At 44.2% G+C, this 25,897-nt stretch overlaps 1 protein-coding gene across 2 annotated transcripts; it reads right to left on the reverse strand.

Annotated features, from left to right (window-relative positions):
* Positions 1-3,962: 3,962 nt before the first annotated feature.
* On the reverse strand, positions 3,963-25,897 carry LOC124117370 (sodium-dependent proline transporter-like). Of its 2 annotated transcripts, none has more exons than XM_046479200.2 (16): positions 25,728-25,897; positions 19,887-20,073; positions 18,808-19,129; positions 16,891-17,034; positions 15,979-16,138; positions 14,923-15,055; positions 14,645-14,779; positions 12,988-13,091; positions 12,652-12,776; positions 10,878-10,990; positions 9,767-9,895; positions 7,675-7,774; positions 6,577-6,677; positions 5,567-5,740; positions 5,259-5,432; positions 3,963-4,666 (listed from the first exon to the last, which is right to left on the reverse strand). In XM_046479200.2, the coding sequence occupies exons 2-16, from the start codon at positions 19,986-19,988 to the stop codon at positions 4,571-4,573; spliced, it is 2,112 nt and encodes a 703-aa protein (XP_046335156.2). In that variant the 5' UTR covers positions 19,989-20,073; positions 25,728-25,897; the 3' UTR covers positions 3,963-4,570. The 2 variants fall into 2 exon arrangements, with proteins under 2 accessions (XP_046335156.2, XP_046335155.2); XM_046479199.2 differs by having other exon boundaries at positions 25,732-25,896.

Genomic DNA, 25,897 nt, shown 5'->3' on the forward strand with positions numbered 1-25,897 from the left:
GTACTTATTCAGAAAGTGTTATCCCAAATACAACATTTGTTACATTTGACCACTTGTTAAATGGCAGTTGTTTTCATTTTCTTCATATTTTCAATATTGCGCATTCGTTTTCAATGTCTACGCATTTTTCTTCATTCAGTGATCACTTGTTCTTCTCTGAACTAACTAGCTAAAGTTGCTGTAGAGAATAACACGAAATATAGATACAAGACTGTTGTGTGTCAGTCGAGGTTGGTGTTGGTTTATTTGTAGTGATTGTCAGTGGCAGCAAAAAATGGAAGCACTGGTAAAATATCGTCAGCTATTGTGGCCAGATTTTAGCGGCAGACCTCGGCAGCAAATAATTTAGAGTTATCCACCTTTGTGTCACCTTGAACATAAAAGGCTTGACCGTTCGAGAAGTTTCGCGATGGGACAGTTTCTAGGAGGCCGACTGTACCCATATAAGAGCAACATGCGACACTTTACCACTTGACGTGCGTCTCATCTTCTTGACAAGTGCGGACAGCATACCGGATTCCCACCAGCTTCCAACACTATTCGGGGCTGTCGGGTAGCCTAGTGGTTAAAGCGTTCGCTCGTCACGCCGAAGATACGGGTTCGATTCCCGACATGGGTACAATGTGTGAAGCCCATTCCTGGTGTACCCCGCCGTAATATTGCTAAACGCGGCGTAAAACCATACTCACTCACTCCGACACTATTCCGGATTCAAGAACCGAGACAGGCCTGTTTCAAGACATTCGGCAGTGACTTAACTTTGGACCTTCGTGAGTGTACTGTCATTAATTGTAGGACCTGTTACTTAATGCTGTCAATTATTTCATTCAGTGTAGCGCCAGTTTTGATGTGTAAATCTGAAACTGTGTGTTTCGAAATAGTGCAGTGATTACTGATTGATCATAAGTCCGTCACACAGACCCTGAAACAAATATATCCAATACAGCCCATGCAAGTCTATTATGTTTGGCTCCGCCCGGAGAGCGGAAGGTCCGGGGTTCGATCCCCAGCCGCGTCATACCATAAGACGTTAAAAGATGGTACTTGTTACCCTGTCTTGCGCTCGGCATCAAGGGGCTAAAACAAGGACTGGTCTGGCTTGGAGTCAGTATACTGTGTCTGAGTTGGGTATTCATGTTAAACTGCGGCATGGTATCTCGGTGGGCTAGCACTATAAATCGGCATCAGTCCGGACTAGTACAAGCAGCCACACAAACACACACAAGTGCATGCACTTCGCTATATAAGTGCAATAATCTTGGACGCGACGTTAAACCCCATTTCACCTCACCTCACCTATTTTGTTTGGCAAGTCAAGATTACTGCAGTATATGAAAATGAAGAAAGTCCATGGGCTTCCTTTTATTATATTTTATAAATATAATTTAACAACTGTTTTTATTCTGTAAAAATTCAGAGACTAGATGTTAGTCTAATTGATCTTGTGTTGTCATTTAATTTCTGAAACGAAACCACAATCATAGGTTTCTGTGGTGCCCAAGGGACGCAACTTTGTACAGCGAATTACGGCGCCTTAGACGACTTGGTCACCCGTGCCTCTCCCCTTTCATTTGTGACATATTTCATGGAATGATGGGATTTGTTAGACGTACTCGCTGTGCTGCGGGAACACTTCCCTGGTTGATAGACGCGGACACGGGAACTCTCACACAGACAGCAGAGACACAGGTAGTAGATACCACATAGAATTTAATCTATGAGTCTCAGGCTGTGTCTATGACGTACTGAACGCTAAGAGGATATCTCAAAGTTGAACTTGTGAAGAATGATGTGATAAAAAACTATTATATGTAGCACGCATTATTGTTTGTTTGTTTGTTTATTTGTTGTTTAATGCCGCACTCAGCAATATTCCAGCTATATGACGGCGGTCTGTAAATAATCTAGCACGCATTAAATTGATGTAGTCCATGTTATTTGAATTAATTATGGGGACTACTTCAACATATTTAATCGACAACATTGGGGTACACTAGCTGGAAAAGCAAAGACGAATAGGCTACAGCTGATTTGACCTCTATCAGGGTCATATTGCATGACTATTTTCCAAGTCATTCAGATACTACAAAAAATGTTTAAGTCATTGTTCTTTTGACTTTTGACTTGCATAAAGGAAGAGATTCGAAAGCTCCCATAGCAATACGTACATCGTTCAAAACAGAAGTGTGGGTGAGTCGCTCTAATAAGAACAGTATTTCAGTTACAGGAAGGCGTTTCAGCTTGACGTTCGAGAACATTAGCGTATGCTTATCCCATGAGGACGGGTATTGTGCTGGCAGACCAAGGGGCGCAAGCCTGCATAGCGAATTGCTCTACAAAATTGGGGTATTTGCTCTTGGAGGCACCTTTCCTGGTAAATGTGGATACATTGATTACTGGTACTTGTATAGGTGTCAATTATATGTAATCATGGTGGCATTTATAATAATAAGGGGAAGGGTATTTACCCTTGTCTAATACCCAGACACAATGTATTGGAGAGCTTATGTGAAATGGGATTCAACGTCGCGTTCAAGATTATTGCACTTATATGGCGACGTGCATGCACGATGTGTGGCTGCTTGTACTAGTGAGGACTAATTCCGGTTTTGAATTAAAAGCCCACTGAGATACCACGCCAAAGTTTAACATCGATACCCCTCACAGACACAGTAGACTGACTCCGGGTCGACCAGTCCTTGCGCCAGCCAGGGTAACAACAAATGCCATCTTTAAACCTCTTTTGGTATGACGCGGCCGCAGATCGAAACAACGACCTTCCGCTCTCCGGGTGGGCGCTCTAGTCACTAGACCACAGAGATGGTCCAATGTATTGGTCATCAACTATGGCAAAGAGGTTTGATTCGCGAGGTTATACCTGACAGATGGTCACGTGCCCGCCCCACACAACCACCGCGGCCACCACAGGTTCTTTTCAGTTGTTTAAACACTGGCCACGGGATCCTAGGCTATCTAGGATGGCATTCTAAGTATGACATTCGGAGATACGAGAAATTTTCATTTGGAAAATATAAATCACAATCATTGTTTCATTTTAATACGTTTATGGAATATACACAGGCTAAATCAACCAAAACCTTCAGTTAAACGACTATTGCAACTTACCTTCTGGTTGCCCCGCAGATATTCTCATATATACCGCCCCGACTACACAGCCCCCGATCAGCGTCATCGTATACGGTGACTGTTCAGACAGTTAACGAGCACCCGTGACTTGCCCTACCCCTGTAACATACACTGATCTGCCTTGTGGCCTCACGCGTACAGTGCACAGCTAACACACAACTCCAGGCCAGGCTGGAACCTACGCAAACACCCTTTGAAGGCCTCAATCACAGGGGTTGACTAATTGTTTGATTACTAAATATTTATTCCTTTCAGAAACATCGTGTTTCGGTGTGCTCTGGAGCAATGACATGTAATCGCCACTGCAAGCAGTTAATTTATGAAGTACACATTAGGTATCGCGCTACGTGGTCTGTGAATCTTAAATCCAGAGTGTAAGGTTTAAGTGGCAGGGTATGCGCGGGTACTGGTTTCTTTGTAACCGTGCAGGACGACCAATACAGAACAATGAAGAGACAAACACGGTCGGGTAGCCAAAATATGGAGTTTATTCTTTGATGAAAATCGACATAGGTTAATGGCAGAACAAAATATACAACGGGGAAAAATGTAAATGACCTTAGTCATTTAGGCAGTGGTGTGGGATTTTAGAAAATATTGTTTATCCATGGTGAAATTAACTGTTCAATGCACTTGTCCGGAGTTGGGCTTAATGAATGGGCTTAACACATTGTACCCATGTCGGGAATCGAACCCGGGTCTTCGACGAGCCAACGCTTTAACCACTAGGCTACCCTCACCTACCCGAGGCAGGTCTCAGACGTTCACCACTTCGGTGAAACCCACGAGCACGGCTATGGTGCTGACAAACCTAGAAACATAATCGGGGTGAACCGATATTCGAACCCACAATCATAGGTTTCTGGCGTGCCCATGGGACGCAACTCTGCACAGCGAATCGCGGCGCCTTAGACGACTAGACCACCCGTGCCCCCAAACAAAACGTAAGACATGTATGCAGCTCAAAGTTTAGAAACACGTTTGATACCTTGAATATTTATGTTGTTTGTAAACACAAAAACTACATACATACGAAACAACATGTAGTTAGACTTTGGTTCATTTTGAACTGGATGTAGCGATATGAATGTTGAACACATAAACCATTGACACCAGCACAAGATTAAAATGGATACCTATAGACACACATCAATACCCACGAAAACACGTACATCCTTTGTGCTGTTGCCATGGTAACTCGAATATCATGTTTAAAAAACGTAGCGTTGTGATGGTTATGTTATAATTTAATTCTAATTTACCACTTTTCGATGAATCAATTTTTAGTTGCGTTTTGTACGAAACCGAATGTTAGTAATCAACAATGGTATTTGCGTAACCAAATCGTTAGTGCAGATGATATACCAAGACATCGTCCTACCCATCCAGTGTTTAATATGTGTCCTAAGGTAGTAAAGTGAGGTTAAACGGTAGACTCGAATGACACTTGTGATACGTGTGACACATTGGAGTGAGCTGTGCTGCGCGACAGGTTTCCCAGAGAAGCTCCAGCGCTCATCTGAAATAACAAAGTAGTTAAAATATGAAAACACTTGTAGACACTAAGCTGGATAGATTGACCCGGTGCCGTATGTTTTCTCCATTCCACCTACAGTAAAATGTGAAAAATACCTCATTTACTGTCGCTAACAATATAAATAATTTATCAAAAATACCATTATCAAAACTCTAAAATTTATCTTAAAAACTACAGCTTTTGGGGGCAATCCAAAAATAGATTTGAATTGGGACTTTTTTATGTTTAACTTTTTTTTGACACAGCGACGCGCATTTTGGGACTAGAAATCCGTAAACACACAAAAAAAAGAAAGAATAAAAGTCTGGTCTAGTAATTTACACGAAGTACGAACAAGGTCAATTGTGACGTGACAAGCAAGTGACGTCACATGTAAACTATGATGTCATGCCGTGTTGATTATCAGGATCAAAGTTGTTGTTTTTATAATTTGTGACATTGACACTAGCACAACATATGGGTTCAAGACCTCTATGTGAGCCTTGATGGACAATTGGCATGTTATGCAGAGGTTCCCTAAGTCGACAGATTCCAGATATCCAACACACGTGCTAATAGAAGTGGGGGCACCTACCCTTGACATGCTGTTGGTCCGAGAGCTGGACCCAAAGCCCGGATTCACGTAGCCAATCACCGCCTTCTCCGCCATCGGATCGATGACGAAACCCTCAACATATTTGACCAGTCGCCGATGTTTGACCAGAGCTGGACCCCATGAACGTGTCGGTGTGACCAACAACTTCAGCTTCTGAAATTAGTGAGTGAGTGGGTATTGTTTTACATGTTCCAGTAATGTGAAATATCAAGGCCCGTTAATATTAATAATTGATGAATATTGCATCGTCCGGATACCCGAGGTTGCAGTGTAGACAGTGCATGTACCTCTAGCAGGGAGTCTGCCTCGTCCTCCTTGTTGATCTTGTAGATCATCACGACCGGGATGATAAGGATGGACAGCAGGGCCATCATCCACCCCAGCGCCTCAGCCCACGCCGGGTAGGTGTAGGCGTCGTACTTCGCCGGGCTGTACTCGATCAGGGAAAACAGGAAAATGAACTGAAACAGAATCCGTGAAGCGTTATTATTCACAGATGGTCTAGTTATTTTACTGTTTATGTATCGCAATAGGTCCTATGGTTAAAATACCAGTGTTTTTTAAGACCGAGCTAACTAATACGTGGGATGTCGAGAACATTCAGATTAAAAGGTGAGGTGAAGGTGAGGTGAAATTGGGTTTAACGTCGCGTCCAAGATTATTGCACTTACATAGCGACGTGCATGCACATATATGTGTGGCTGCTTGTACTGGTCCGGAGTGATGCCGATTTATAGTGCTAGCCCACTGAGATACCATGCCGCAGTTTAACATGAATACCCCACTCAGACACAGTATACTGACTCCAAGCCAGACCAGTCCTTGTTTTAGCCCCTTGATGCCGAGCGCAAGACAGGTAACAACAAGTACCATCTTTTAACGTCTTTTGGTATGACGCGGCCGGGGATCGAACCTCGGACCTTCCGCTCTCCGGGCGGACGCTCTACCACTAGACCACGGAGGCCGGTCTCAGATTAAAAGGATATTTCACCCACTATGATGCTATTCAACAACAAAATCCACACTTAAATCATCAAGTGTGCTTGTGGTTAAATATCGGGTGGCCAGGATCGCTGACTTGGTTGATGCATGTCATCGTATCCTAATTGAGTGGATCGATGCTCAAGATGTCAATCACTGGATTGTCTGGTCCAGACTCGGATTATTTACAGACCGCCGTCATATAGCTGGAATTTTGTTGAGTGCGGCGTTAAACAACAAAGAAACAAACAAATATTGTAAGAAACTATCTGAACAATCCACACACTGTATAAGGATACAAATGTCGTCTGCTTACCACAATGGCGCCTGGGCTCAGACCGACCCAGCAGATCTTCCACCAAATGGAGGGCGGCTTTCCCATCATGACCTCCAGGTCCTTGAAAAACCGGTTGATACCTGAGAGAGTATAATTACAGCTGAATCACTTGGCGGATGAAACATCGCACTCCATCCTATTTGTTCGGACACCTTACGTTACAATCAACCTATCATGTGTTTTCGTTTGTTTACATCATGACTAGATCCGTGAAGATCCGGGGTAAAATAGGTCTTCAGCAGCCCATGCTTGCCGTAAAAGGTGACTATGCTTGTCGTAAGAGGCGACTAACGGGATCGGGTGGTCAGGCTCGCTGACTTGGTTGATGCGAGTCATCGATCCTAATTGTGTGGATCGATGCTCGTGATATTAATCACTGGATTGTCTGGTCCAGACTCGATTATTTACAGTCCGCCGTCATTTAGCTGAAATATTGCTGAGTGCGGCGTTAAACAACAAACAAGCAAACAACATCATGACTGATCTATGGCGTGCCCCTGTAAAATACTGGCGCAAGTCGTGACTTGTAACATGTGCATCCTATCCTAGATATAACATTTCGTCATTATTTTGGAATAGCGTGAGAAAAATGCTTTCTGAATTATTCAGCAATATCAAGGACGTGGGCACAACAAATGGGATTCGAACCTGGGCCCTCAACGTGACGAAAGCGCTTTAACCATCTGGTAACCCCATCGCACCCATTTGTCATTGAACTATAACCGTCAGTACTATTATGAGTGAGTGAGTTGGGTTTAACACCGCTTTTAACAGTATTCCAGTTATATCACGGCGTGTCAGCTTAATGTGGGAGGAAAGCCCGAAGTGATGCAGGTCTCAGACGTTTACCACTTCGGTGAAACCCACGAGCAGGGGTATGGTGCTGACAAACCTAGAAACATAATCAGGGCGAACCGGGATTCCCATCCACAATCATAGACTTCTAGCGTGCCCAAGGGACACAACACTGCACAGCGAATCGCGGCGCCTTAAACGACTGGGCCACCCGTGTCCCCTACTTTTATGAGAAAGTGTATTAAGTTTTCAAACGTGGTAAGAACACATGCTTCAACCAACCGTAGATGAAGACGACGGCGATGTTCTCGGTAAGGCATATCACCAGCAGTGACCAGGATGCGGCGTAGTGATCCATCAGCTGCAGCCAGTACATCCCGCCCTTGGGAGACAAAAAGGTCAAGGTCACAAACTGACATGATGGTGAAGGTCATGTATGAACACAAAGATCTGACGACACACCACTATAGGTCAAGGGAGAACGACCTTTCGCGAACTTTGACCTACCAATGAAATGACTAACAAGAAGTCGACATTAGACATTATGGAAGTAGTTTTTTTAGCTTTACGGCACGCGTTTCAAACTGACGACTACCATTCCAGACTACGCTTTGAAAAATACTGATTCAAAATTTGAAAATTGTACATAATAAAATGTCTTATCGATGGCCGGGATTGTATGGCAGGACCTCCCACGGGCTATGGAAAGTCCCTTCCGTTTCAATTGTTTACTCCATTGAAACGACACAGACTATGATTTTGACGGAACCGTGATAACCTTTTCGAGGTTGCATGATTAGAAAACACATTCCGACTGTTACTTTCCCGATCATTCGTCACCACTCGCCCCTTTCGGAATTCGGCTTGTCCCGGAATAACACGAGTTGGTCACGAATGTTTCCCGATCTGGTAAGCGACGCTCTGATTGGTCAGATGGAAGGTCGTCTGACGTGACCCGTAAGGGCATGTCCTCAGATCCGTGTTTGGCGGCCCCGAGAACTAAGATCTGTTTTAATAAAGTTGACATAACGCCGACAAGTGTTTAACTAACTCTTAACCAATGAAACCACTCCCCAAAAACACTTACTGGCGTGACAAGGGAAACTTACAAAAGACTTATTGTCGTTGCAAGTGGAATTCACACAACACTTACTGGCGCAACAAGCGGAAGTCACACAACACTTACTGGCGTCACTAGAGGAAGTCACACAACACTTACTTGCGTCACAAGCGGAAGTCACACAACACTTACAGGAGTCACTAGAGGAAGTCACACAACACTTACAGGAGTCACAAGCGGAAGTCACACAACACTTACAGGAGTCACAAGCGGAAGTCACACAACACTTACAGGAGTCACAAGCGGAAGTCACACAACACTTATTGGCGTCACAAGCGGAAGTCACACAACACTTACAGGAGTCACAAGCGGAAGTCACACAACACTTACTGGCGCAACAAACGGAAGTCCCACAACACTTACTGGCGTCACTAGAGGAAGTCACACAACACTTACAGGAGTCACAAGCGGAAGTCACACAACACTTACTGGCGCGACAAGCGGAAGTCCCACAACACTTACTGGCGTCACTAGAGGAAGTCACACAACACTTACAGGAGTCACAAGCGGAAGTCACACAACACTTACATGAGTCGCAAGCGGAAGTCATACAACACTTACTGGCGTCACAAGCGGAAGTCATACAACACTTACTGGCGTCACAAGCGGAAGTCACACAACACTTACTGGCGCGACAAGCGGAAGTCCCACAACACTTACTGGCGTCACTAGAGGAAGTCACACAACACTTACATGAGTCGCAAGCGGAAGACACACAACACTTACATGAGTCACAAGCGGAAGTCATACAACACTTACTGGCGTCACAAGCGGAAGTCACACAACACTTACTGGCGTCACAAGCGGAAGTCACACAACACTTACTGGCGCGACAATCGGAAGTCACACAACACCTACTGGCGTTACAAGCGGAAGTCACACAACACTTACTGGCGCGACAAGCGGAAGTCACACAACACTTACTGGCGTCACAATCGGAAGTCACACAACACTTACTGGCGTCACCATCGGAAGTCACACAACACTTACTGGCGTTACAAGCGGAAGTCATACAACACTTACTGGCGCAACAAGCGGAAGTCCCACAACACTTACTGGCGTCACTAGAGGAAGTCACACAACACTTACAGGAGTCACAAGCGGAAGTCACACAACACTTACATGAGTCACAAGCGGAAGTCACACAACACTTACTGGCGTCACAAGCGGAAGTCATACAACACTTACTGGCGTCACAAGCGGAAGTCACACAACACTTACTGGCGTCACAATCGGAAGTCACACAACACTTACTGGCGCGACAAGCGGAAGTCCCAGGAGGAACATACAGATACAGATGAAGAGGATGACGAGCGTCTTGCGGGCTCTCAGATGAGGGAACAGATCCAGTGTCCCAGTCAGAACCGTCTCCACCTGAGCAAACTGAAGAACACAGACACGGAGTTGAACTACATGTGGAGCGTCTGAAGCGGAAGACATTTTACACAATCGGCTAAACAGACAACATTATGCGAGGCGGTTAACCAAGTGTTAAAAACATTTAACGTTAGTTTAGTCACTGACGCTGAAGGCAGTACTATTGTCAGTCCAGCCAAACATTCATTTAATACTTGTTTATGAACGCTACATTTTCGTCCAAAGCCGTAAACGACTTCGGTTTGAGGTTTGTCATATGTAGTTAATGGTTAAGGAAGAGAACTTATGTATGTCAACTTCTTTATTATGAGGAACACAACGTTTCGGAGTATATGTTTACTCCATCAGGTGAATGAATGCCATGAGGCAGAGAGCATATATATGTAAGGTGGGGTGAAATTGGGTTTAACGTCGCGTCCAAGATTATTGCACTTATATAGCGACGTGCATGCACGTGTGTGCGCGTGTGTGTGGCTGCTTGAACTAGTCTTGACTGATGCCGATTTATAGTCCTAGCTCACTGAGATACCATGCCGCAGTTTAACATGAATACCCCACTCAGACACAGTATACTAGCTCCGAGCCGAACAGTCCTTGTTTTAGCCCCTTAATGCCGAGCGCCAGACAGGGTAACAACAGGTACCATCTTTTAACGGCTTTTGGTATGACGCGACCGGGGATCGAACCCCGGACCATCCGCTCTCCGGGCGGACGCTCTACCACTAGACCACGGAGGCGGCCTTTATGTACATGTAAGAACAACAAAGTAATCAGATAACAAAGGTGGAAACTTTACAAGGGAAGCCACCATATAATTGCCGCTGAAAGGTGGTTAGCAATAGACAATGGAAGTCAACACTTTACATTAATTAGGTTGGAACTTGCTTTCCATAAATTCTCTTCCTTATGTGTTTCACTTCTAAATGCCTTTCAAAGACTAGATGATAGTTGTAAACATGCAGAGAATTAATAGAAGGACACAACTCGCCTGACTGTCTAGTCCCAGGGTAATAAGCATGCAGAAGAACAAGATGGCCCACGCAGGTGGAGCCGGAAGTGACGCAACCGCTTCCGGGTACACTATGAATGCAAGGCCAGCCCCTGGAGAACAAAGATAATACTTGTAGCTGCCCAGCTGAACATGTCATGCCATGTAAACTAGGTGAGGTGAGGTGAAATGGGGTTTAACGTCGCGTCCAAGATTATTGCACTTATATAGCGACGTGTACACATGTACGCGTGTGTGTTTGTGTGGCTGCTTGTACTAGTCCGGACTGATGCCGATTTTTTGTGCTAGCTCACTGAGATACCATGCCGCAGTTTAACATGAATACCCCACTGACTCCGAGCCGACCAGTCCTTGTTTTATCCCCTTAATGCCGAGCGCCAGACAGGGTAACAACAAGTACCATCTTTTAACGTCTTTTGGTATGACGCGGTCGGGCGGACGCTCTCCCACTAGACCACGGAGGCGGTCCCATGGAAACTAATAGTATAGGACAGAGTGACTATACCTCTTGATGGTATTTAACAGACAGGTTTAGAGGCCCCCATGGTGCCGAATATAACGTAAATATTACACAAGACGTTTTCCTTTAATAACAAGAGTCATCAGGTGACAAATCCCCCGGCCCCTACACATTTGAAACAACAAATCATCTGACTGTTACTGTAAGTCCAACTTGATGAGTCTATCTAGTCTGTCTGTCCGTATACAAGGGTAGTTATTGAGCTATCAAAAGAATATCATTGAATTGGGATTTGAAACTTTGCATTTCAAAGTCAAATACACACCAATATGATCAAAGCCAAAATGGTTTCCATGGAAACGGAAAAATATAATTTTTTTTAAATCCCTAAATAGCAAAAAGCATCAGTTGACTACCTGTTCTTTGTGTGTGTACAGTTTCAAAACAAGAGTAACTATTAGTTTTAGAGATTTAAGTAAACCTTGTTGCTATGGATTTTATTTTTTTTAAATCTGAAAGTACACGTACAAAGTTTGGATGAAAAATGTGAATAGTTCTTTTAGTTCTGCTCAGGAAAGGACACGAACCTTCGTTTCAGCTACATTTTTCTTGTATACAATTTTTTTTTTTTTTTTAAATCCTAAATAGCAAAAAGCACCACTTCACCCCCTGTTTAACACATAACGAATTTGGATGTAATATCTTTCACGGTTTTCAAGTTATGCTCCGGAAACGAAATAGAGACGGACAAACGGACAGACGGACCAGATGATGACTACATCCACAGCATTATATGCTGGGGGGATAAAAAGTGATAACTTTCACGTGAAACTACAATTAAAAGGCTGGATAAACTTTAAACTGGACATTTGGTCGAGATTGCAGGATAATAAATAGGAAAAATCGTCTTAACCCACTCAAACACGGATACACCAGTTTATGTTCGTCCTTGGCTAGTTCAGTGGTTAATGGTGAAGCAAATTCGGTGTTCGGGATTGCGCCACTTAGTTGTGCCAGGATCAGCTGATCAGTGGGTTCGAATACAGATACGCCCCGATTATGATCGTTGATTTGCAGGCACCATACCGGTGCTCGTGGCTTTACCAGAGTGCTAAACGTCTAAGATCTCCAACACCTTTGGCCTACCTCCCACATCAAGCTGACATCACTGAAATACTGTGGCAACCACCTCACTCCCACTGTAATATGCATTCATGATGATAACAATACTAATTCAAATATCTATTATATATTGATAGATGTCTTATTTTCAACAGTTGGTCATAAACTTACCGCTTTTCACGACATTTTCTATGTCGACGTTTAGTTTCCCGGCCATGTATCCGAGATACGAAAATATCACAAAACCTCCGAATATACTTGTGAGACTGTCCCCCAGCGACACAATCAGAGAGTCGCTGAAAATACACACAGGTCAGCAACATGATACGACTGACATTACGACTCATTGCAATTAATGCAGCAGTTGTTAATTATGCATGGTCATATCAGTTTTACTGATCTTTGTACTTAAAATAAACAGTAAAGAAGGATATGCAAGTACTTGTGAATTTTATATTTTTAGATTCAGCGATTAGAAAATAGATCGATGTAGCGAAGTCCACCCACGTGAGAGCATTGTTATGGAACCTGTTGTAGCTGGACAGTGCAATGAGACCTCCCCAGCCGGGGCCCATGGAGTAGAAAATCTGCACGGCCGCATCTCGCCATACCTGCAGGTATAATCATAGAAAAATGCATCAGATGCAGACATTCAATATAGAACTTCTGTACTGTCGTAGATTGGCTGTGTGTGGAGTAAGGAATATGTGAGCCATTTTTTCATAACACCCTGAACACCCTCTCCCCTGAACACCTTCTAACCTGAACACCTTCTCCCCCCTCTCCCAAACACCCTCTCCCCCCTCTCCCCTGAACAGCTTCTTCCCTGAACACCTTCTAACCTGAACACCTTCTCCCCCCCTCTCCCAAACACCCTCTCCCCTGAACAGCTTCTTCCCTGAACACCTTTTAACCTGAACACCTTCTCCCCCTCCCCCTTCTCCCCTGAACACCCTCTCCCCTGAACACCCCTTCCCCCTTCTCCCCTGAACACCCCTCCCCCGAACAGCCCCTCCCCCTTCTCCCCTGAACACCCCTCCCCCGAACAGCCCCTCCCCCTTCTCCCCTGAACACCCCCTCCCCTTCTCCCCTGAACACCCCTTCCCCTGAACATCCTCTCCCCTGAACACCCCCTCCCCTGAACGCCCCCTACCCTGAACGCCCCCTCCCCTGAACACCCTCTCCCCTGAACACCCCCTCCCCTTCTCCCCTGAACACCCCTTCCCCTGAACATCCTCTCCCCTGAACGCCTCCTCCCCTGAACGCCCCATACCCTGAACGCCCCCTCCCCTGAACACCCTCTCCCCTGAACACCCCCTCCCCTGAACGCCTCCTCCCCTGAACACCCCCTCCCCTGAACACCCCCTCCCCTGAACCCCCTCTCTCCTGAACGCCCCCTCCCCTGAACATCCCCTCCCCAGAACAACCCCGCCCCCTTCTCCCCTGAACCCCCTCTCCCCTGAACACCCCTCCCCTGAACACCCCCTCCCCTGAACACCCTCTCCCCTGAACACCCCCTCCCCTAAACACCCCCTCCCCCTTCTCTCCTGAACACCCCCTCCCCTGAACGCCTCCTCCCCTGAACACCCCCTCCCCTGAACACCCCCTCCCCTGAACCCCCTCTCTCCTGAACGCCCCCTCCCCTGAACATCCCCTCCCCAGAACAACCCCGCCCCCTTCTCCCCTGAACCCCCTCTCCCCTGAACACCCCTCCCCTGAACACCCCCTCCCCTGAACACCCTCTCCCCTGAACACCCCCTCCCCTAAACACCCCCTCCCCCTTCTCTCCTGAACGCCCCCTCCCCTGAACACCCTCTCCCCTGAACACCCCCTCCCCTCAACACCCCCTCCCCTCAACACCCTTCCCCTGAACGTCCCCTCCCCTGAACACCCCCTCCCCTGAACATCTTCTCCCCTGAACACCCCCTCCCCTGAACACCCCCTCCCCTGAACGTCCCCTCCCCTGAACGTCCCCTCCCCTGAACACCCCCTCCCCTGAACACCCTCTCTCCTGAACGCCCCCTCCCCTGAACGCCCCCTCCCCTGAACGCCCTCTCCCCTGAACACCCTCTCCCCTGAACACCCTCTCCCCTGAACGCCCCCTCCCCTGAACAACCTCTCCCCTGAACACCCTCTCCCCTGAACACCCGTTTCCCCGACTCACCTTGCCGTCTGCCAGCCTCTCCCAGCGGGGCACGATGTAGAAGTAGATACCCTCCCACGCGTTGTCCAGCGTCACCCCGCGGAAGAACAGGATAACGAGGACGACATAGGGGAAGAGCGCCGTGAAGTACACCACCTGGCCACAACACATCGGCTTTACCACCAAATACATACAGGACGACACTGATCATATAGAATATTGCAATATACATTTTCAAATAAGTATCTCCTGTGACAGTACGATCACGTATGGTCACTATCGTATAAAGAGTTACCTACCTTGCCTGTGGTCTTGATACCCTTGTTGAGACAGAGAAAGACAACGATCCAAGCAAGTAGCAAGGTCAAGGTCAACGCCCAGCGGGGACTGCCCAGCTCATCAACACCGCTGCTTAAACCCAACACGTAGTTGCTGCAAACAATGGCGTCACATAAACACAGTTCATATATCGTGGTTGTATTTGACCAAGAGCCTCAAGGTACATGGTCTGTTTTCAGCAAAAAGCTCAACACATTGGACCTCAGGAACTTTATTATTAATTGATTTGACAAATCAGAAATTGCTTAATCAGGAAATGCATGAAGGACTGTAGTCAAACTATTGCACGGTATTCAAGGGTATATGCGATTAAATGACTGACAGGCATTATTGAAGTTCATTAGGATAAGAATTAGTGAGTATGGTTTTACGCCGCCTTTAGCAACAGTACAGCGATGTCATGGCGGGGGACACCGGAAAATGGGCTTCACACAGTGTAGCCATGTATCGAACCCGGGTCTTCGGCCTTACGAGCAAACGCTTTAACCACTAGACTACCCAACCGCCCCTCATGAGGATATGAAAAACAATAGCACAGATGAAAATTTCTTCTTGTTATTTATTTAAATATTTATAAATTTAAAGAAAAGCAAAAGAAATTTATTTATTCATTTACAAAATTAAAGAACTTTAAAAGATATGTATTACATTCATTCATTCATTCATTCATTCATTCATTCATTCATTCATTGACAAACGATAAAAGGTAGAATAGGTCTTCCGCAACCCATGCTTGCCGTAAAGGGCGACTTTGCTTGTGGTAAGGGGCGACTAACGGGATCGGGTGGTCAGGCTCGCTGACTTGGTTGATGCATGCCATCGTCAATGACTGGATTGTCTGGTCCAGACTCGATTATTTACAGACCGCTGTCGTATAACTGGAATATTGCCGAGTGCAGCGTTAAATAACAAACAAACAAACAAACAAATCATTGACAAAAATAGTACTGGAAATTCTAAGGTTTCGTGCAAGAAGTTGCTTATGATGTGAGTAAAACATCTCCCTGTAGCCTTACTTCCAGTACTGTTCGGACGGCGAGGTCCTCTTGAGGCCGGCCTCGCTGAACAAGGAGTTGTTCCACACGCCGCTGTATTCGCCGTCGGTGTAGCAAGTGCCGTTGCTGTATCGGGTCCCCCCTTCCGCGCAGGTCGTCAGGGGATGGTTCAGGCTGCAGTCTGTAATATTTATATCATCCTTATTACATCTATAGCCATCTGATTGGAAGCCGGGTAAATATAGGCCCCAACTGCGCATGACGCGCCACGGGCCGGATTGGATCGGGTTGTCTAGGTTGATTGCGTGTCATCGTACCCCGACGGCGTGGGACGTTGCTCATGATATCAGCGACTGGTTTGTCTGGCCTCAGTTATATACAGGTCGTCAAGATATAGCTAGAATATTGCTGAGTGAGTGAGTGAGTGAGTGAGTTGGCTTTAATTTCAGTCACATCAGTTCGCTTCGTGTGGAAGGAAAGCCTTTGACGTTACCATTTTGGCGAAGCCCACGAAAAATATTTTATGATATATTTTTTTACCCAGTGACTGAAAATGATAGAATTGAAATTGGGGTGATTGAGTATGGTTTTACGCCGCTTTTAGCAATATTCCAGCAATATCATTCACACATTGTACCCATGTCGGGAATCGAACCCGTGTCTTCGGCGTGACGAGCGAACGCTTTAACCACTAGGCTACCCGACCACACCGATATGAATTAAAAGAAACCGATCGTCAATGTATATTTTTAAAAGTATTTGGGATCTAAATCTAGCATAATTAATCTACTGTGATGTTTATAAAGCCATTTTGCACTTATATCAAACTTTTGGTCAATCTGACGAAAAGATAACTGTAAAATGATTGTAATATATTGGCATTTTGAAAATGTCAGTCATATACACATTGAATGTAACATGTGTACACCTTACCGTCAGTGTTCCAGTCGTTCGCGCAGGTTGTCCAAGGGAGACTACTCGTAAATGAAGCAAACAGATAGAAGAAGGCGTAGGTGAGTATGACGTTGTAGTAGATGCACACGAGGCCGGAACAGATCAGCATGCCGAACCCCACACCTGGGAGGAAGAAAAAGATTATTTCACTCATATTGTCTACATGGACGCTTTCTGTGTGATATGTCTTACCTCACCCTCACTGTGTACATGTATGGGGGCGGGTGACTATGCTTGTCGTAAAAGGCGACTAACGGGATCGGTTGGTCAGGCTCGCTGACTTAGTTGATACATCATCATGTCATCAATCCCAATTGCGTGGATCGGTGCTCATGATATTAATCACTGGATTGTCTGGTCCAGACTCGATTATTTACAGACCGCCGTCATATAGCTGGAATATTGCCTAGTGCGGCGTTAAACAACAAACCAACAAACATGGTGGCGGTCGGGCAGTCTTGTGGTTAAAGCGTTCGCTCGTCACGCCGAAGACCCGGGTTCGATTCCCGATATGCGTACAATGTGTGAAGCCCATTTCTGGAGTCCCCCGCCGTGATATTGCAGGAATATTGCTAAAAGCGGCGTAAAACCTCAATCACTCACTGTATGCATGGAATATTGGTAGATTATAAACCGCTTTTCTTTTCCCCAGCCGACTGAAGATATGTGCATTTTTTTATGACGCTAGGCTTTTCTTCGGCCTACATTGTACATAAAGAAAATATTTGTAGATTATGGCACTAGTTTTTTTCACCTGCCAACATTGGCCAAAACGCGGAAATATTGAGTATATTATGCTGGGATGTACTTGCCATTGTTAAATGTACATGTATCTGTTACCACATTATTTCAAACTCAATGTATGCCATTCAGACAGACTCCCTGTATCTTAAACGGATGGTAGCAACTGAGCATCTCTGGGTATCATATTTCTGCCTTGACAAGATTCAAATTTTCTTCCCAACCAGTTGGAAATAATATCTCCAGCCGGACATTCGGGCCGGTCTCCATTGAAATCAATCAAGATTCAATGTAATTTTCAATGGAGGAGATAGGAATTCTGGTCAGTTTGCTTTGGAAATACTCAAAAATTTGGTCAGTTGGCACCAGTCAACATTTTGGAGGGTGTGAAGGTTTTTCATCAGCGGGTGCTTGTTGTCTGTGTGGAAAACAAGGTGACTGTCTATAGGGTATTGAGTGTATTTCTGGGCACCGACATCTTTAAGTCTGTCATACAGACTCTGATTCAAATATATCCACTACAGCCAATGCAAGGCTATAATGTTTGGCAAGTCTAGATCACTGCAGTATCAGGACGAAGAGAGTCTCTGGGCTCCTTTTTATTATATTTTTATTAAGTTAATTCAACAACTGTTTTTTCTGTAAGGCATGTTCATTCTAGAGACTAGAAGCTAGTCTAACCTGTTATATTTCTTTCCCAAAACTACAAGGGGAAATCTCGAAATCCGACTTATCATGCCCACCCCAATCATCAAGTACCGTATTCGACGTAATAAGCGCCCCGCTCTAATAAGGGCCCACGGCGTTATTTGCTAATATATTGGCTAGTGAACAATCCCAGTTAGCACCCTTTCCGATTGATCAATGTACACAAGACTTATTTATTCGCACTCGTTTGTTATATGCACCCTTAATTATGGACAATTCAATTCTCGAAAATATATCTATCGTGTATAATACACACACATTCTTCTTTTATATCATTTCAGGCTGTCGGCATAAACCACAAAATTTACAATCTTTCAACCTCGTTTTAATCTCACCAAAATTATATTCTATTAAGACACCCTATTTCTAATTTTGAGAGGGCCCTGGGCGCATTTTACGTCGAATACGGTACGTCTTGCCACGTGCGTTAATCAACGTCCCACCTACCTTGAAACAGAGGCGCGAAGTTCCAGCAGGTGGTGGGCCCGCAGCTGGTGAACTGCCCAAGACACACCTCCATGAAGAACAACGGCATGCCGACTATAGCCAGCATGAGGATGAAGGGGATGAGGAAGGCACCCCCTCCGTTCCTGTAACACAGGTAGGGGAAGCGCCAGATGTTCCCCAGCCCCACGGCGTATCCCAGCATGGACAGCACGAAGTCCATCCGCCCGCTCCAGTTGCCCCGCTCCTCGTTCTCGTCAACGCCATACACGACCCGAGGCTCCATAGTCTCGGAGGACGCCCCTGACTTCGTCTTTGGGGTCTCCTGAAAGGATATGGGGGTGGGTTTTTTTTAATGTCATTTCAGGGCGTTTGGATATTTATTGGTTTATTGGTTTATATATTTCTACATCAATATTATTTTGGATGTACAATGTATGTTTGTTTACTTCATCAAAATATACTTATTTGACACTATAAAAGTGATATGTCTCTTTACATTTCACAAAATTCAGCACAACCTTCTTTATTTATTAAATATTAGGCCTTTCATTTTTTAGTAGTTGTTTTACAAATTTCCTGGACTAAAATTCAATGTAGGTGGTCAAAGTTTTCGGAAACAAACAAATTCAACAGCCAGATTAGTACTGGTACAAATGAATCCAAAACAAACATTAGCAACGAAGATACCAAAAGATAATTTATTGTTTTTTTGTTGGATTGGATTTTTTTACGTAACATTCGCCATTTCTTACGAACAGCGGTGATAAATCCTCTTTTCATTTCACCTAATTGAAAAACAGTCGGCCAAAAAGAATTTGTAAAAAGTTGTTTTATTGTTTTCTAATTAAAATTGTTTGGGAGGATAATAAATTTCTGTTTTTATCCCCTCATAAATGTTCTTTCTCATTTTGAGACGGCAAAAGCATTTTTATCTCCCGGTGTGAAATATGATATATGTAAATTATAGATACTGTATCTTTGTTCCGAATCCTCGTCCTTGTACTTAAATGTCACGAACTGTGGATTTATCATTCTGGGTTGAAATATGACAATTACACCTCAATATATGATGACCATACCTTGTCATACACTGAGGATGACATCGATGATGAATCTGTGACGTAGGCATTGCGACCACGTGGTTTGGCGCTTACCGCTGGTTGGTCACTTATCGTGTACATCCTGCACGTGTTGATCGCTCAAACGGTTGCTACGGCAACGGTCTCAAATATGTAATTGCTGCAGACGAGGCAGTCCATGATGTTTCTGCAAGTAGAGATAGGCAGCTGTGGGAAAACTGGCCATTGACAAAATACAACACAGAGCACGGACCCTAAGGGAGCTACCATTTGATTTCCAAAAAATACAATTTGTATTCAATTAAAATTTATTAAAAACTCTATGATGGAAAACATAATAAAGCTCCTTAAGATAAAACAAAAATGCTGGGTCTAGATTTTCGAAACGATCTTAGCTTGGATAAATCTTAAGAACTTACGTTCTAAGATATCTTAAGTTTAAGATGTGATAGATTTTCGAAACTATCTTAAATATGTCGCAGGGCCTAGATTTGCGAAACTATCGTAGCCCTAAGATTGTCGTAAAACTAAGATAGCCCCATACCTGTCGTAAGTTTATTTTACCTATATCCAAGATGGTGGCATACTTTGCCATAGATATTATTCAAACAAATAATCTGCTTTAGGTTCAAACATTTGCATTTCATTTGGTTAAACTGGGTGATTCAAATTGACGCTTCAAAAAGACGAAGGCTAATTTTCGGGCTACGATCGTTTCGAAAATCAAGCCCAATTCTCCAACCAAAATCCCGTCCCCAACGTCTGAAAATCAATTGGTTGTTCTTAAGCTATAGAACAGTATGGTAGGTGAGGTGAAAAGCGGTTTAACGTCGCGTTCAAGATTATTTCACTTTTATGCACTGTGTAGCTTGTTACACCAGTACTACTCCACTCCCGAACTAATGCCGGTTTTATCATGCGAGACCACTGTGAAACCACGCCGCAGTTTAACATGGGTACCATACTCAGACACAGAATGCTGACTCCCAGCCGACCAGTCCTTGTTTTATCACCTTAAAGTCGAACGCCAGGCAGGGTAACAACAAGTACAATTGTTAACTTCTTACATGTGAAGCAGCCGGGGATCGAACCACCGACCTCCCGCTCCCTACACAGACGACCTATCCACTAGACCATGGAGGCAGTCGACGAGTACAGAGTGAGTGAACTGTTAGCAAGGGTAGAGGACCGTCTCACCAAGAATAGGACCCGATGGCGCGATCCTGTGTCTCCTGGACTCCAGCTGGCTGTGACATTAAGGTTCTTGGCTACTGGAGACTCATACCACTCACTGATGTTTAATGTCAGACTTGCCCACAACACCATCTCAGGGATTATTGTTTCCGTGTGTAGGGCTATTTTGGATGTCATGGAAGCCGAGGTTATGAAGACTCCTATCGAACCCCAAGATTGGTTACAAGTGGCAGAGAGATTTCAAGGAAGATGGCAATTTCCACATGTCTTGGGTGCTCTTGGTGGCAAGCATATCGCCATACAAAAGCCCTCCAATTCAGGCTCTACGTTTTATAACTACGAGGGGTTCTGCTCCATTGTATTACCGGGCCTGGTTGATGCAGATGACAAATTCCGATGGATTCAGGTTGGTGATGTTGGGTGTAGTTTCGATAGCCAAATATGGAACCACTGTGCCCTCCACCAACCAATACAACAGGGAATCTTGGGTATAGCAGATGCAGAGCCTTTACCATTTGATGATGTTGATATACCTTATTACATCATTGCAGATGATGCCTTTGCCATGCAGAGTTGGCTAATGAAACCATTCTCTCGCCGGGGACTGGCACACGATGAGCTAGTATTCAATTATCGCTCTTCGAGAGCCCATCGTGTGGTTGAGAAAGCCTTTGGGATACTCGCAAACAGATACAGGTGTCTGCTTAGCACTCTCCGGGTTCAGGTAGATACTGCATCTTTGATAGTGAGAACGTGTGTGGTGCTGCACAACTGCCTGAGAGAAAGGAACCCCTCCAATGATGTCATGATCCTGGACAAGGAAGATGCGAACCACAACTTGGTACCTGGTGCCTGGCGGGACACAGCCAACTTGGAGGACATGAATCACACTTATTGGGGTAAGCCCGACACAGTAGCAGCCAAGAAGCAGCGGATTTACCTGAAACATTACCTTTGCTCACCCGCAGGGTCGGTTCCATGGCAGGATAAACATCTTCGCCAATACTGAATTGTTGTTGAACGTCCAATTTAAGGGCAATGTGAAGAACCATGTTTTACTCTATTAAGTTAATGCCCTTGTACCAGCTTTCATTAAAATATCAGACCTGTGCATTTGTATTTGTTTGTGTCCTTGTAGTTTTGTTATATTCAAGCCTAAACAAGAACAAACAATAATGATGTTAGAAAAATATAAAATTTACAAAGTAATTTCACACCTTTCTTTTCAAAATATGGTACTTGGAATTAATGATTTTGAAAGAAACTCTCATGTTAAATAAAGGCATATTATAACTTAACAAGATAAAGGTGATTTAGACAGAACAATTTCTTTGAAATTATATCTTTATCAGAATGTTACATTTGATTATGCCAACTCATGAACCAAGGGAGCTGCATGTAGTCAAAATAAAACTTTATTAACTATATTGCACGTTAAAGCTGCATTACTGTTTGGTTTCAGACTAAAATCATCATCTGCGTTTTCTTCATGAAATGAAACTATTTACCTCATTTAGTAGTTAAATTGTCATGTTCGAGTTTTTAATGGAAACAAATAGTCATTTTTATTATGACCACACACCCTTTTTGCACGTGCTATAAGGTATGTAGAGTACGACCCAATAGTTCTGACCCTCCTTTTCACCCCTTAAATTTCGACAAAATGATCTCAGATTTTGCGTGAATACTAAGCAAAGATGTCTCTATCAAAATATTTGAAAACCTTTAAAGGTTAAGATTTGACCGATTAAATACAGTAAAGCAGCTTTAACTATACATAAGCTTTACCTTTAATTGAAATGAGGGTCTTCCAACATCTATTTTCAATTTAGATTCTATCTATATTTGAAAATAGGACCTTATTTACAGAATTTGTTTCAAATGGCCTTTCAATAGGAACAAGCAGGTTTTTTTGGTTTGTTAGCATAACTCTCTTAGTTAATAATTTGGTTGTTTTCATATCATATCATATCAACAACATCACATTTGTATTTTTTATTTCAACTTTATGTTTAAAATACAAACAAACATACAAAATAAAAATACAGGGAAGCATCAACAGTCTTCATCCTCCAGGCAGTGGTGACAGTGGTTGCCAAACAGGAACAAAGGTCAATCCATTCCTCAAAACCTCCACTCTAGAATTAAAGGAAGTCCTGTAGAGAGTGCGAAGAAGGTGCACTTGAAGACCGCTCTGACTGTCCCTGCTGCGGCTGCTGCGGTTGATAAACATGCTGCCAGGGTAGCATCTATCCCGTTGGGCAATGTTGCTGCTGTGAAACCGCAATATTTGAAGCCATCTGGTAGTCCCCACTGGTGGATGATGTGACTGGAGGGATGGTTTGGGCTGCTGATGCTGTGTTTGTGTCTGTGACAGCAGATGTGGATGAGGTTGGGACTGTTGTTGCTGTACATGTGCATTTGCTTTAGTCCTCGCTTGTGCCTGTACTTGCGCCAGCTGCCTCTTCCTGGACATTGCAACTCTGAGAGCTTTCTGGATCTGGGGGAGTGGCATCAACTTTATCAATATCCTGCAAGTCTTCATGGATCGGATCAGCAACCCCAGAAACATCAGGAACCTCAGGATTCTCATGAACCTCAGTAACCTCAGCAATGTCAGAAGCTGGGGTTTGACCTCTCCTGTTTCTTGTTTTCCTCATAGCTAGACTTTAGTTAAGCTAACCCTAACTAAGACCAAAATGACGAAAGGAATGAAATATATGTGCTTTGTCAGGAATTCAAAAGTGAAAGAATGATGAAAGCCACTCTTTATATACCCTGTACTTTTTGCGCTTAATGGGCGTTGTTTACCCTAGTTTAACGTAATGTAACGCTTTTAAATGTAGTTAAACTTACCTGAGTGTACTAGCCACTGTAGTCTAACGTAGCTTAACGTAGGAAAACGTAGATGATGCGTAGCATCCTTTCCGTACTTCAATGTTGTTCACTCTAGTACAACGTACTTGTCTGTAATTTGACTGACATTTTCCTGGTAACACTTTGATATAGAAACGTTGTCCGACGTAGTCAAGCTTTTTTTTGACATATTTCGACACGTTAGTATTATTTTGGCTACGTTAATATCCCTAAGGATAACCACAGCTACTAACGCAAGTATGAATGCCGCTTTATGCAGAGAGGACTGGGGATGGCTAATCTTGAAGACTTTCAACGGAGATCATATTACCAAACAAAAACCACTGTGTAATAAAGTACCACCGTACGATAGATTAATACAAAGACGGCATTGTTAACAGCCGACTCTCACACAAATATTGTCATGAGAGCCCCTCTTCCTGGGGTTCCCATGCTAGTCTTGAGTGAGTGAGTGAGTGAGTGAGTGAGTGAGTTGGGTTTAACGCTGCTTTTAACAGTATTCGAGTTATATCACGGCGTGTCAGCTTAACGTGGGAGGAAAGCCCGAAGTGATGCAGGTCTCAGACGTTTACCACTTCGGTGAAACCCACGAGCACGGGTATGGTGCTGACAAATATACAAACGTAATCGGGGCAAACCGGAATTCGAACCCACAATCATAAGGTTTCTGCATAGGTTTCTGCACAGCAAATCGCTGCGCCTTAGACTACTGGGGCTGAGATGTCCTGGGGCGATCAGAACTTGGCGCCATTGTCCTCTGGTCCTAAGGAGCTGCGGACCTTACGTCATAAGAGTGTTGCTTTCTGTTCCAGCACAATGCCCTATGGACAATGGTTTCTTCCGACTACGAGTCATTTTACACCCTTATACGTCCCCTTATAGAAAATCCCTGAATAGTTTAATCGTCTTAATCTCCAAGCAGCAATGCATCTTCACAAAATGCAGATGGTTGTTAAAATCGGACTACATCGAAATATTTCAATACAAGCTGTCCTGTCCGGCTTTTTTCTTCATATAGAATGAAGCACATTTGAAACGACCCCCGCCCCCTCCCCGCGATGTACTAGACGTACCCGGTATTGCTTATCTTAACAGACGTATCGATTGCAGGACAATATGTCCTCAAATATTGTCACCATGCGACGTCCGTCTCCTTTCTGGTTATAAGTTTATTATCTGGTTATTAGTCACAGGTGAAACATCGAACATCATAGCTTCGAGGTGTTTTTTTCCAAGTTGTGAGCGGTCCAACTGTTTTGACACGGACGAGTAGATACCCACAATAACCGGACCTGTTGGTGAGGGAGCTCATTACTCTCGTGTTTCCACGAGACCAGACGGGACAGGAAACGAGCTCATTCCTTAACTAAAATTTTAAAAATTGTTTTTTTTTTCTTTCTCCGAACGCTTTTCACACGTAACAGGATATCACGATGACGATACATTCACTTCTGGTAAATAAACAATTTGATCTGGGGTAATTTTACTTGTAAATATGAAATACCACGATTGTCGTTATCAGTGACATCGTGTAGTGACGTTATGTATTATAGACTATCAGCACATAACCTATCTGTTATTCTTGACAGACTTTCCTGAAACGACCGAAGCATTAACATGATATTGATATGTAAGGAAGCGATCGCCCGACACGACATCGTATGATCTCAACACACGAGGTGTGACTGTGAACTCCACCGTGGGAAAATACACAGACCGAGTGAGCCCAAATATGTGTATCAGTCTGTAAGGGTTATAAAGAACACCTACCTACCTGAGTTAAAAGGTCTCCTGCAAGTACATCACATTGGCCAAGACATGCTGTCTGTATCTGCCGTAGTATGTCCTATGAACCTCGATGAACGTCATTTACACTAATGGCATTTCAAACGACGATCTCCCTTGTTGAGTAAGTACGGTTCAGTGATCAGGGAACATCT

This window comes from Haliotis rufescens, unplaced genomic scaffold, assembly GCF_023055435.1.
Source record: "Haliotis rufescens isolate VD_foot unplaced genomic scaffold, xgHalRufe1.0.p SCAF_22, whole genome shotgun sequence".
NCBI lineage: Eukaryota > Metazoa > Mollusca > Gastropoda > Lepetellida > Haliotidae > Haliotis > Haliotis rufescens.